Raw genomic sequence first — 12,807 nt, forward strand, 5'->3', positions numbered from 1 at the left:
TTTAGGTTACTTCTATCTCTTGGCTCCTGTGAAAAAGTCCACAGTGAACACTTTAAGTGCAAATGTCTTTCTACAGGCTCTCCCTGACTCAGAAGCCTAAGTCTCACTCCATGGGGTTCACTATGTAACCTGGTTGGCTATTTATTTTCCTCAAAGGTCCCATCCAGTTGCTCTGTGGCAACAATAATCTTCCTAAATTGATTGTTAAAATTCTGGTCATGGCTTTTCCACTGTAAAGCCTCCAACAGTCTTTTGGGACAGAATGGAAACACCTTTTATCCTTAAGCTCCCCTGCAGTCTGACTGCCCATTCCTCTTGCTTTCACATCTAGCAACTTCAGCTCCGGCCAACAGAATGACCTGCAGTTTCCCAAATGGCTCATGCTTTGTCTCCACCCTTTTGTATCTGCTGTTCCTGTTGTCCAGAGTGAATTGCCCATTTTGATTTCAGATTAGTAGTTCTTCAAGTGTGGTGATCTGGGCAGCAGGAAACAAACACTGGGACTTGCTAGAAATGCAGATTTTTGATGTTACAACCAGACTTACGGAATTGGAAAATTTGGAATGAGCTCCAATGTATTTTAATAACTCTCCAGGTGTCTCCAATACATACTTAAGTCTGAGACCCTAAGAACTCTGATCTTGAAATAATTATACTCAACAGCTCAGCTGCTCTCAACGCTCCTATGCTTCACTGCACAAGGCACCCTCCTACTTGCTCCCGAATGGTTGCTCTGCTGTGGCACTCATCCCAGGGTGATTCCCCTGCTGATTTATCTGCCAGGCTCCTCCTAGATATGAAGATTCTTCAACTAGAAACTGTGTTTTAAGGTCACTGAATCTCCAATGTCTTCTTCTGCACTTATCATGGGCTCTCAGAAGAATTAATGAATGAATAACTGTAGGGATGAGAGGTAGAGACTGCTTCCAAACACATCTATGAAATGTCTGTATGAAATATATAAGAACATTTCATCTGCATTTACCACGTCTTTTCAATTTACCAAGTATGTGCAAAGCCTAAGTGTTTAGATGAGTCCAAATCAGTGAAGTGAGCCTCTGCTTCTGTCACATGTAACAAGTATGCCCTACAGTAACAGCCCTAATTAATGTCAATAGGAATATCAACTCTATATTTTCAGTAATGTACACTAAACAACATTTTACGGTAAACTGACTTTTAAGAGATCCAAGGTTCGAGCAGACAGGCCTAATCTGCTAATGTGCATCCAGAGACTAAACCTGAAGCAAGATGAAGTCTCCTTAAAAGACCATGGCAAAGCCAACAGCACCACCTCCATGGCTCCTGGCCCATTTTTTTTTTTTTTTCCCTTCTGAACGCAAAATAACAGTGCTTTGCATTTGGCAAGAAATGTGTATGCACATTTTTCTTTACAGTTTAGAGAAAATTCTGATCCAAGTTCCTCCAGTCAGAATGATGAATTATAGACTTTATAATGCTGCTGAATTATGATTTCTTTAAATTACAGTTTATGCTAGAAATGCCGATACCAGCTATTCATTAAAAACTTTCTACTTTCACCCTTTATGTCTCTTCCATTCCCCAGCCCATAATTTCTAAAACTATTGCTGTTCTCTTTGTTGTGGCCCAAGGCTGATGCCCTACCCTGGAGTGTAATTATGTGGGTTCTAGCTAACACATGGACCCATAATAATGAATTGACAGGGGTTTACATGCTCATAGCTCTGTCTGAAGGAGCAGTCTGGCATTCCATCTACCCTAGACACAGGGTTACAGTGTACTTTGTACTTCCTACTTGTCTTTACTGAGCTGTATCGGCCAATCCAGGCGACATCTTCCTCCAGCCTTTGCCACTACAATACGATGCTGACATCTATAACACCCATGCTCAAGAATCATGTGATCAAATCATTAGAATACTGCAAAGAAAATCTCAATGGTTTAGGATGCTTTATGTGTAAAGAGATTGGTCACAGCTCAGGATCCCCTAAGACCAAGTTCTCAGCACAAAGGAGATCTATTTACCCAGAGGGACAGAGGGCAGGGATAAGGAACAAAGACAGGAGAGAGAGGGTGAGTGAGAAGGGAGAGAACCAGGGAGAGGGGGCAGGGGTATCTGTCCTGGAGAGACAAAGGACTTCCTCTGGATAGAGAGGAGACAGACGTGGCTCATAGGAAAATGTCAGTTTATACAGGTAAAAGGGGAAACACCATGTTAGGATGAGGTGAGTAATTGTAATAGGGTATGTTAACTAGGGCAGCCAAAGGGGGCTTCTGATTGCTGGAATCAATATTCTTTGCTAGCTGGACCTTGGAAGTCAGCCTCAGGAGGAGAACGTGGACAAATAGTGGAACAGACCTTGGTGGCCAGCTTTAGGAATGTCATCTAACAGTTTTTAGCAAGGCAATGGGAATGGGGGAGAATGGCAAGGCCTGCCAGAGCCATGTTTGCCAGGCTTGAGCTGGCTAGAGTTCCTTCATTATGATTTTGTGTTTGGGCTGTATCTAAAGCTATTCCCAGCTGCATGCATCCCATGGGCCGTGGTTGGAAATGAGTGCTAGATCTTTCCATGGGCCACATTCATTTCCACAGAGCACACAAGGCCTTCTGGAACTGGGTGTAATGAGCTCCACATCCCCACTCTGCTCTCCTCATGTCTGCAGGTGATTGAACTACCTGCGATTTCTCAGCAATCATTAGTGTTCTCACTCTGGGTCCCCCATGTGCTCTGAAGGCCCTTGGCCGTCTCCCCCACTCTCCCCCTTCCTCGTTCTAATTTCTATTTGGATAATGAATTGCTACTTATCTCCCCGGACTCAGCACTGACTCCAGGAAGCTCTGACACTAGGAAATCAGCTTCTTGTAGAGCTGTACAAGTCGAAGGGCAGCTTCTCCAGGTAGGGGTGCTATAAAGGGCAGAACAGCCATGCCCGGAAGTGCTGACAACACGAAGCTTCTTTAAGGACTCAGGGAGGGAGGGACATTGTAGCTGAAGGGAGTCAAAGAGCAATGGTGGGTGGTCAAGATAGATTCTATATAATCTTTTTTTCTGAGGGAACTCTAAGCTCCTTTTCAAGCTAGTGAGGAATGGCTTTTGGGGCTGTTCTAGTTGGTTTTAGGGTCTGGGTTTGGGCCAAGTGTGTACTACATCCCACACCAGGGCGCTGGCTCACTTTGCTTCTGCAAGAGTGAGTGCTTTGTCCAAGAGGAAAGCATTCGCTCTTCCGTTCAACTCACGGTCATGTGGAGAGACGTCCCCGGGGAGAGTTTGGGTGCCTCAGGCGCCTGAGGTAAGATCGCAATGTTGAACGTGTGACTTTCCAGATGGGCCTGGGCATCAGTGGCACTAGACACCTGAGAAACAAAATCATCATGGTGAGCCTTTTATCTTCTACTGAGAAGAACATGTTCATATGTATTTAGTCTCCCTACCCCCAAACCATCTGCCTTTGAATTCTATATGCGCCTACATCACAATTCTAATTCTATCCTTTGTATTTTATTGCCAATCATTTACTGATTATAAAAAAGCTAAATAACCATTTAGGCAGTTCTTAAAATCTATGAAAGTATAAATAAGAAATAAAATATAGAATTTCGCTACCTAGAAAGAGTGATTACTAACACATTGAAGCATTTCAGATTAATCTTTTTCTGTGATATCTGTAAACTCACATGTACCTGAAATTCTCTTTGTTTAAACCAATCCTATGATATTTTGCTATAGCATTAAACATTATTAAGAATGGATACTTTTTATGGCTATAGAATGTGTTTACTGGGCATCTATAGCATGATTTTTTTTTATTTATTTTTTACTTTTTTTATTTATTATTTTTTTACTCTTTAAGGATTCCTTTAATCTTTACCCAGCATAGATGCAGACACCTGGACAATTAATTATATGCCTTGGCCTCATTGTTGTACATTAGTAACATTTATAGTTAGGGCGATGGTCACAAAATCAGCTTTTTTTTTTTTCTTGCTTCAAAATGCTGAAAAATGTCCTGAGGATAGCAGCACAAGCCTGTAATGCCAGCCCCAGGGAAGCTGAGGTGTAAGGATGGTGAGGTGGAGACCAACCAGAGCTAACTAGAGAGACTTTGTGTTAAGAAACAGGCCCAAACCCCCTCTGCTCTCTGCATCAGTTTCTCAAGCTCCCTCTCAGGGCTTCTGAACTGTCCCTTAAGTCCCCAGGTCTCCACTGTTTCCTGAGTCCTGTCATAAGAACCGCTGAGCCTTGTGTCCATGCAAGTAGCGTATATTCCTTACAACAGAAGGTGGGGTACTGTATTCGACATCCAAGAGGAAAACCATCTTCACAGCCTCTATCTAGATCATGTCAGACGCCTGCAGGCAAGTTTCAGGATATCCAGATGTCTTCAAGGAGCTGTAAATCTTACATCATTGCTATAAGTATTTTTTTTTTTTTTATTTTTGTTTTTTCGAGACAGAGTTTCTCTGTGTAGTTTTGGAGCCTGTCCTGGATCTCACTCTGTAGACCAGGCTGGCCTCAAACTCACAGAGATCCACTTGACTCTGCCTCTTGAGTGCTGGGATTAAAGGTGTGCGCCACCACCACCTGGCTATAAGTATTAACCAATGACCATAGTTACACTTTATTGATCATCTGGTGTGGGCTCAGATCTTATTAGCTGCTTTTCAAAGGCAATTTTCCCATTCCCCATAAAGCAAAACAATTACTCCACTTCGAATAGAGGAAATTAAAATTTTTTAAAAATAGAGCGATGTCTGAAAGTCTGAAGAAATGAACCAGTTTGGTTCACAATCTTGCCACTTGCCAAGATGACTCACTTTGTTAGATTAAGAAATTAGGAGTTGTGTGTGTGTGTGGGGGGGGGTTATTTCCTTCTGTCTTTAAGGCAAAGAAACAGCCTTGGTCAGATTGTGAAGCACGGCACATTAACAGAGCAAGTGAATCAAGGGCTTCCTGGGAAATACGCTGATAGTGAAATACCACCAAATATAATGTTGGTCCTTTTCAAACCACAGCCACTGAAACTGTGTCAACAGGATCTGAATACACAGACATTTTCTTACACCAAAGATGACTGTGGATGCACATGCCTTCTCACTAGACCGTTTGGTGATTAAAAATGCCACCCGCCTTCCATAAACCCTATCATCATCCATGCAAAGTAACAGTCGGGCTGCACTGATGGCTCATGACAGCACATCAGCATTAAAATGAAATTAAATCTCTGCAACTCATTACACTACATTTCCTGCTTAAAGGGGGAAAAGGGAAGGGAAAAACAAAACCCAACATTATGACAGTGTCCTTTTGGTTTAAAATCTTCCAGGGACACTAAGATGATAAATGGGAAGGGGTATTAACCATTTAATTTAGCACATGGATAAAGTGTCTGTGCATGTCAGATCAAATATGAAGTATGCCTACAAAGTAATGAGAATTTAAAAACAGATCGCAATACTTTTATGTCCACAAGAACATCATCTCAGTCACTCCACACTTAGAATAAACATGCTGTTCCTGTTCAAATCCTCTCTCTCTCTCTTTCTCTCTCTCCCCCTTACCCCCAGTACTTCCAGAGAGAGTTCGTAAATAATTTTTTAAAAAGGAAAGCTCATTACTTCATCATTAATCTCTTTCTTAACTAGAAGTAGTTACCACTCTCTGACCTAGCACACCACTGGTTGGATAAACTGGACAGAGTCTGGCTAATTTGTTATACTGTAAACCCGCAGTCCTGAAATGATACTCTGTCATCCTTGAGGATAGGTTTGAAGAACATCACCAATACTTGGAAAGCTGTTTCAAGTAGGAGCTCTATCGGGGTTTTTTTTGTAAGCAGTGTGAAGATTCTATGAGGACTGACTTCCCAAGTAATAATGTTCAGTTGTACATCGTGAATCTAGCAAGCAAGTACATGAGTTTGTTTGGTTTGAGGCTGGGCCCCGTGTAGCTCAGGCTAGCCTCAATCTTGTTATGTAGCTGATGCCCTTGAATGCCTGACCTTTGCACCTAGGATGTGCTGGGGGTCTAGGTGTGTACCAGCACATCTGCTTCACGGGCTCTTTTCTCCTTCCCCAAAGCGGTACTTTTTAACTTATTTTTCAGTATTTCCTTTCACTCAGTAACAAACTGCAAAGCAACTCGATGTCACTTTGAGCAGGTGCTCAGAACTCCCTTCTCGGGAGAGACTCCATAGTGACAACACGTGGTCTTGACCCCTGTGGAGGGGAAGGCAGATCTGTGGGTCCTAGTTTGTGGAGGTGACTTCTTTTGATTGAGGTCTTCGCCTCAATACCGGCTCATTCTCTGAGGACTGCCGCCGTCCGTCCTGGGTGCTGAAATTGAGAGGTTAACGCGAGCAGAGGGCACAGAGCATTTGCTCCCTCGGGGGCATTCAGTGAGCTGAGAATAACCTCATTTTAATAGTTCCCTTATTCCCATCAACCTACTCTTTGGAAAAGCACTGATTTATATAATATAAATTAACCAGGCAACAAAGACGCACATGCCAGGCATTCGAAGAGGAGTGTATTCAGAGACAAAGGAGGGCCTATACCTGGAAGGGCATGCTTTGGGCACCACAGGGAACATGTGTACTTCCTTACAAATTCTGTGTCCTGCTCAAACTCACAGTCCCTACCTCCTTAGGGTTTCTGTCCAATTTCTCTTTCTAACCCTCCTTGCCCTGGCTTTGCCTAGTGTTACTGCTGTTCTTTGCAAAGCATCAGCCTGTGTTCTTATTTGTCATTCCAAAGACTTTCGAGTTCACCAGTCTCCCCTTCTTGCTCTCCTTGTGGTTTGCTGGACTCCTGAGTCAAACATTGGGTCCACTTATTTTTATGTTTTCCTGCCCAATAATAAATGGTATGTGTCATCCATTTTCTTTGGAATACAGTTTTGTGCACACTTCACCTAAGTCTTCAAAAGCTGTCTCCCCAATAGTTCTTAGTAGTTCACTGCTTTGATTTCCTTCAAGAACATCTAAACTACACCAAGTGGTTTAACAGTCTTGTTTACTTTTTGTTATGACTTTGTTTACATTCACAATCGCTAGACTGAACCTCGTATTCTTTCCTATCCTTCTGCAGTTCTGCTTATGAGCTAGTCTATCACCAATTTTAATAAAAGATAACAGCAAATCCCTAAGTAGCACCTATTATTTTTCACCCAAATAAACACACTTTACAAAATTCTTTATTTAGTCATGCCCTCCTCTCCTAGACAGGCAATTGTAGAAAATGGCCCACATGGCCTATGAATAAGGACAGTCCGGATGTAGATAGAGGTACCTGGAAGTGGAAGGAGTCACTCTGGGCTGGGGCTCCTAAGTGTCGGTACCACACGATGCCATCATCAATGTCCTGCTGGGTGAAGGTGCTGCTGGGGGTTGCCATCCTTCCATCAGGCAGGTGCTGGCCTTCTTCAGCAGGGCTGGCAGGGCTGTCTGCAGGTAGATTCATCAGGAGGACCACCTCCCCTAGAGAAGCACAGGCCGTACTGTTAACTCTCTGGGAAAAGCAAGCTGGAGATCTTCTTCCTTCCCATCATTCCTTCCTTACAAATGGAAGAACTATGTATCTAAAGCAAACGGAAGGATGCTACAGAACTTATTAAATATCACTGAATTTCCCTCCAGACACAGAATTCTCAATCTCCAATAGCCAAGTAAGGGCAATCCAGGTATAAAGTTGCTGACTAGTATTTATTGAAATTATATAACAAGACTCAGATTGCAGTGGGTGCTGTAAACAGACACATACTGGGCCGCGAATGTATTAACTTCTATATGGAACTTTCTGCGTAACTCAAAACGTGTTCTAAACAACAGTTTTAAACACAACAGAGAGTGGTTTGGTGGGAGTTATTCCTAAGACGATTCTGTCTAGTGGAGACAACACTGGTTGGCACTAGGAGACATACAGGAGCTGTTCCCGGTGTCACAGTTCAAACCCAGCTCTGCTTCTCCCAGATGCCCAAGCTTGCTCACACTCCTAAGGCTCCTGTGCTCATGTGTAACGTAAAAACAACTTAGATCGAACACCCCAAGTCTAAAAGCCCACAATCCAAAAAGGCCCAACCTTTCTGAGTGCTAACACAACACTACTGGAGAAAATTCCATACTGGAGCAATCTCACATAATAATAGGTCATAGTCAGATACTAGGAACATTAAGGTTACTGCAGAAAGTCACTTTCAGGCTCTATTATATATAAGATACATATGATGTGTAAGTGATTATGTGCTTAGATTTAAGTCTCATTTTTAAGATATCTCATCACTTATTTGCAAATACTAAATATTTATCAAAAATCCATATTTGAAATCCTTCTGGTCTCAAGCATTTTGGCCAAGCAAAATGCTCATCCTGTTGGACACAAACTTCAGAGGCACTTAGAGAGAAGTCTGGCTACTCCCACCAACACCTCTCCATGTCCATGTGAATGATGTCAGCATCTCCCTTAGAGATAAATATCTTTACCTTGGAGGAGTTCTGAGACCTGCTGGAGGTCAGCCGATAAGCAGGGGCTTGAATTGAAAGTTCATATTCTTGGCCATGAAACTCTATGACCAATCCTTACTGTTTTCTGTACATGTGTCGGTCTTTGTCTTCCCATTTTCTTCCCCTCTGTTTGGTCCATTTTATTGGAAATCTAAAGCCAAACACCACCCACCTGTTTTTAATGCTTATCCCTCACCTGAAGCTACAGTCATCTTCAGGTGAGATCACAAATACAGAAGTGTTACAGAAACAATTAAAATTTCACAAGAATATGCCTTAGAGTGAAGACCACATAGAAAAATGGATAACCTTCTGAAAGCAGCCTGTGTTCTGCATCTAACAAAGCTACTCTGCCATTTTGATAGTAGGAGAGACAGTAGTGTGTGTGTGTGTGTGTGTGTGTGTGTAAGACAGAGAAGGAGAACAAGGGGCAGGGAGGGAGAACACAGAGACAGGGACAGGGAATGTATTTTTAAAATGTTTTGTAGGCGGATACCGAGTCTTAATACACTAGGCATAATAGATAACTGACAGAGCGTTGCTTTTCTCAAAACTGGTAACATATTTTCATTACTCCAGAGAAATCCATCTTCTAGCTCAAAGTAAACACCCATTCTAATATTTATATGCACTAAATTCAAGTTAAAGATGAGCCAAACACACTGGATGGTAATGAAATACTGAAACAGGAGAAAAACATTCCCACTCTTGTTCATAGAACCTTGTGAGGGAATAGAGTCACACTAGCTCTGTGTCATTGTTCATCTGCTGCTAAATAAACAAGTCTATCACGAATCTCTCTGAGTGAAAATTCACATTATAAGACGCTCTTGAACAGACATGGCTGCCCAGGATCAAGCCTGTTCAGGAGTGTCAGTACAGTTGTGAAATACTCTGAAAGGAAATTGGCACAGTGGAAACAAAAGGAGCTGGACAGAAAACATCCCACAGAGGATTTCCTAGCTGCTCTGCTCTATAACAGAAAAGCCAAGCAGAATTTCCCTAACAATGCCTAATGAAATAAATACATTTCCAACTTAAAAAAAAAATCACTTCCATATGACACAGGTTCACAGGTATTGTAGGATACTGACTGGATCCAACAATTTAAATTTAGTAGTCTTTGAGTATCTATTAGGTACAATCTACTACAGTAGGTCTTTAATAGTAGAGGATCCACAGAGAATCCAGATGCAGTTTCTATTGCTAATGCAGATCAGCACCATAAGCATCAGGGAGCCACTGAGAGAACTTCTGCAGGTGAGTGATGTGCACAAATTTGTAACATGGAATTGTGTGACTAGAATACAGATGGTCTATAAGAATTGAAAATACTGTCAAAGAGGCCACAGTTTATTCTATTAAAAATGACAACAATAGTTAACATTTATATAGACTGTTAGATTAGTACCAATTAGATTAGTACAAAATCTAGTGTTAAGAATGAGACCTGAACTAAGGTAAGAGACACAATTTGCAAAGAGACAAGCAGACAGTGGGGAGACAAGCAGGCTGCCAATCACAGCTCTGAAGACAATAGAGGATGGAGTGAAAGACCATCGTGTAGGCCGAATGGTTGCTACTGATGGGCACAGTACAGAGGACAGGCCAAGTGCATTGAGGATGGAGAGGTCACCACTGGACACACTGCAGATAGGCACCTTGGTAACACTAACCTGAAAAGACCAGGGGAAATTTCGAGGGCTTGGTACCACACTCATAAAGAGGGTAAAGCTAACATTGTGTGGAGTTCCTAACCACGGCTTCACCATGATAGAACCAAAAATGGAAGACACATTTCCAATGCAAAATTCTATGCTTGAAAACCAGTAGTCACTTTGGTCTGGAATTTATTGGATACTTAAGGTTATGTTTAATGAATAATTTTAAAAGAGAAAAATTAATGTTATTAGAATTAAAGTCTCACTTGAATCTCCATGAATTATGTTGGGATTGAGGGCCATTTTTATTATACTTTCTTATAGTATGATAAAAAGTTTAGAGTTATAGTGATTTAGAATAAGTGATATTCTCTCAAATGATGCCCAAGGAACTTTGATAGACTACTAGACTGCTTTCAACTCTACAAAGACACTAAGGATACACATGTCAATCAACTGGTTGAGACACATTTGAAAATAATGGTGGGTCTGGAAGTGGTTAAATTTAGGCTTTCTTTTTGTCCTGGTCTCACTCCATGTAATCCAAGTTACGCTGGATCTTAAACTAGAAGCAGCCCTCCTGCTTCAACCTTTCAAGTGCTGGAGTTACAGGTGTAAGCACATGCCAGGCTGAGTTGAAGCTCTTTACGCTCACACCGTAGAAGTGATTTGTGCTCAGTTCCATTCCAATGTCAGTTCTCCACAAAAGGTTTAATGCCACATTAAAGGCTCTGAAGTGTCTTGGGAGCACATGGCAGCCAGAACTGTGAGGTGAGGGCCACAGGTGCTTCTCACCGGCACAGAGAGAGGGAAGCAGATTTGTGTTCTGTGGGTATCTGGCTCCCACCACCCTTTCCATCCTTGAAGGTTCTCTAAGGTACCATGATTAGATTACTATTAACGGAGAAACAGACATACAGAGATTAGGTTTGTGAGAAGTTAATTAAGAGAGTTATGGTAGGAAAGGGTCCTAGCAAAGCACTTATTTAGCTGAAATGGCAAACTTTCATCTGCTTAAAAACCATTTAATTCAGTGTTGTTCTGTTTAATATTTAATGAAATACTGGGCTGTTTCTATGGAATCTGGGGGCTTAATTTCTGGCTTTTAATAATCATAATAAGGTTAGCGGATTTAACAAATCACAAGAGTCAGAGGCATTTAGAGATGAAAAGGACTTAGAAGTCACCTAGCTCAAACTCAGCAGTTCACGTACACTGGCAACAAGACATTCACTAGTTACAGACAGGAGAAGAATTCCTGCAGAGGAGAGACTTGGCAACTGTCACCTTAATCAAGTGATTAAAGTTGATGGAACCACAATAAAACAGCGAGATTACGTATCTCCAATACAATATATCAAACGCAGAAAAAGCAAACCCTAAATCCCAAATGAGAAACCACCAAACGGACCCAAAGTAAGCAATAGTAGTCCACAGATACACGAACAGTTCTCTTCAAGAGTATTAGTCAAGGGCTGGGGAGGTGGCCCAGGCATGAAGACCCACGTTCAGATCCCAGCACCCATGTGAACAAGTGAGTCATGGCCTCAAGCACACCTGTAATCCCAGCACTGTGGGGGTGGAGGCTTGCTGGCTGCCATCCTAGCTCAAAACTGAGCATCAGGTTCCAGAGTGAGTGACAGCGGCGGACACACATCATCCTCCACTTGCCTCTGTGCAAGCACCAAGACTGCTTCTGCTGCCAGCACTCAGAAGCTTCACTTTGTTCTTGGGGAGTCGCTTATGAACAATACCTCAATATAACTCTTGCTAGACGGCATTTACAGTTGATGTCAACAGGAACACCATAGGTGATTACAGGTATTATCTTTCTTGGAAAAGCAATAATGGTGAATATGGAAGAATATTTCTATGCTACTTCTTTTTAACCCTTAAAAGAGCCTGGGCTGGTAACATGGCTCAGTGGGTGAAGGAGGCTGCTAATGAGCTTGATAGTCTGATAACTTCGAGTTTGACCCTGAGACACACATGACTGAAAGAAAGAACAAACTCCTGTAAGTTGTCCTCTAACAGTACGGTAGGCATGCATGGGCACATACGTGCTTTCGTGGTCACATATGTGCTCTTGCATGCACACAATAAATAAATAAATGCGAAAAAACTTAAATGAAAAATAGAGAGTCTGAAGATGGGTCTGAGAGGAGAAAGGTAGCATTTGAGAGCCTGGTCATTGAAAGTCCCACAACAGGTGTTAGCTAGGCGATTGTCAGAAAGCTGCCATACCCTAATGTCAGATGCAAAATGAAGGACAGAGTGGTCATGATTAGCTGTCACACTGTACACTCTTGTGACTACTGAGGGATTGTGATAGCTATCACACTGTACACCCTTCAATGAGATGTATGAAGTATGAGAAAGCTCAGATTATCTCAATCGCAGCCATGCTGCAAGGCACAGTGTAACACCAAGTCCTACCCCCCCCCCCCCAGTGCAAAATGAAACCACACCAAAGAAACACGTTACCAAACTTGGGATTGTCGTGTGTGATCTTGTAGATGATATCCTCAGCTCTGACACCTGGAGCTTGAGCCTGCAAGATTCGGTTGGTGATCTTCAGCATCCCCCCTTCTGGAACCCACACCATGGAGTTAGTCACAAGCCGCAGAGCTCCATCATCCTGGAATGAAAGAAAGATACAGCACTG

The 12,807-nt window shown here is 42.3% G+C and overlaps 1 protein-coding gene across 1 annotated transcript in view; it reads right to left on the minus strand.

The window, feature by feature from the left end:
* The window catches only part of Fras1 (Fraser extracellular matrix complex subunit 1), a 417,436-nt gene that overhangs the window by 109,198 nt on the left and 295,431 nt on the right, over positions 1–12,807 (minus strand). Inside the window, exons 30-32 of the mRNA XM_036200993.1 lie at positions 12,627–12,780; positions 7,271–7,458; positions 3,221–3,337 (exon numbers count right to left, since the gene is read on the minus strand). Of these exons, the coding sequence (XP_036056886.1) occupies positions 3,221–3,337; positions 7,271–7,458; positions 12,627–12,780 (459 nt within the window). The remainder of the gene's footprint in view (positions 1–3,220; positions 3,338–7,270; positions 7,459–12,626; positions 12,781–12,807) is intronic.

This window comes from Onychomys torridus, chromosome 10 (genome assembly GCF_903995425.1).
Source record: "Onychomys torridus chromosome 10, mOncTor1.1, whole genome shotgun sequence".
NCBI classification, from domain to species: Eukaryota; Metazoa; Chordata; class Mammalia; order Rodentia; family Cricetidae; genus Onychomys; species Onychomys torridus.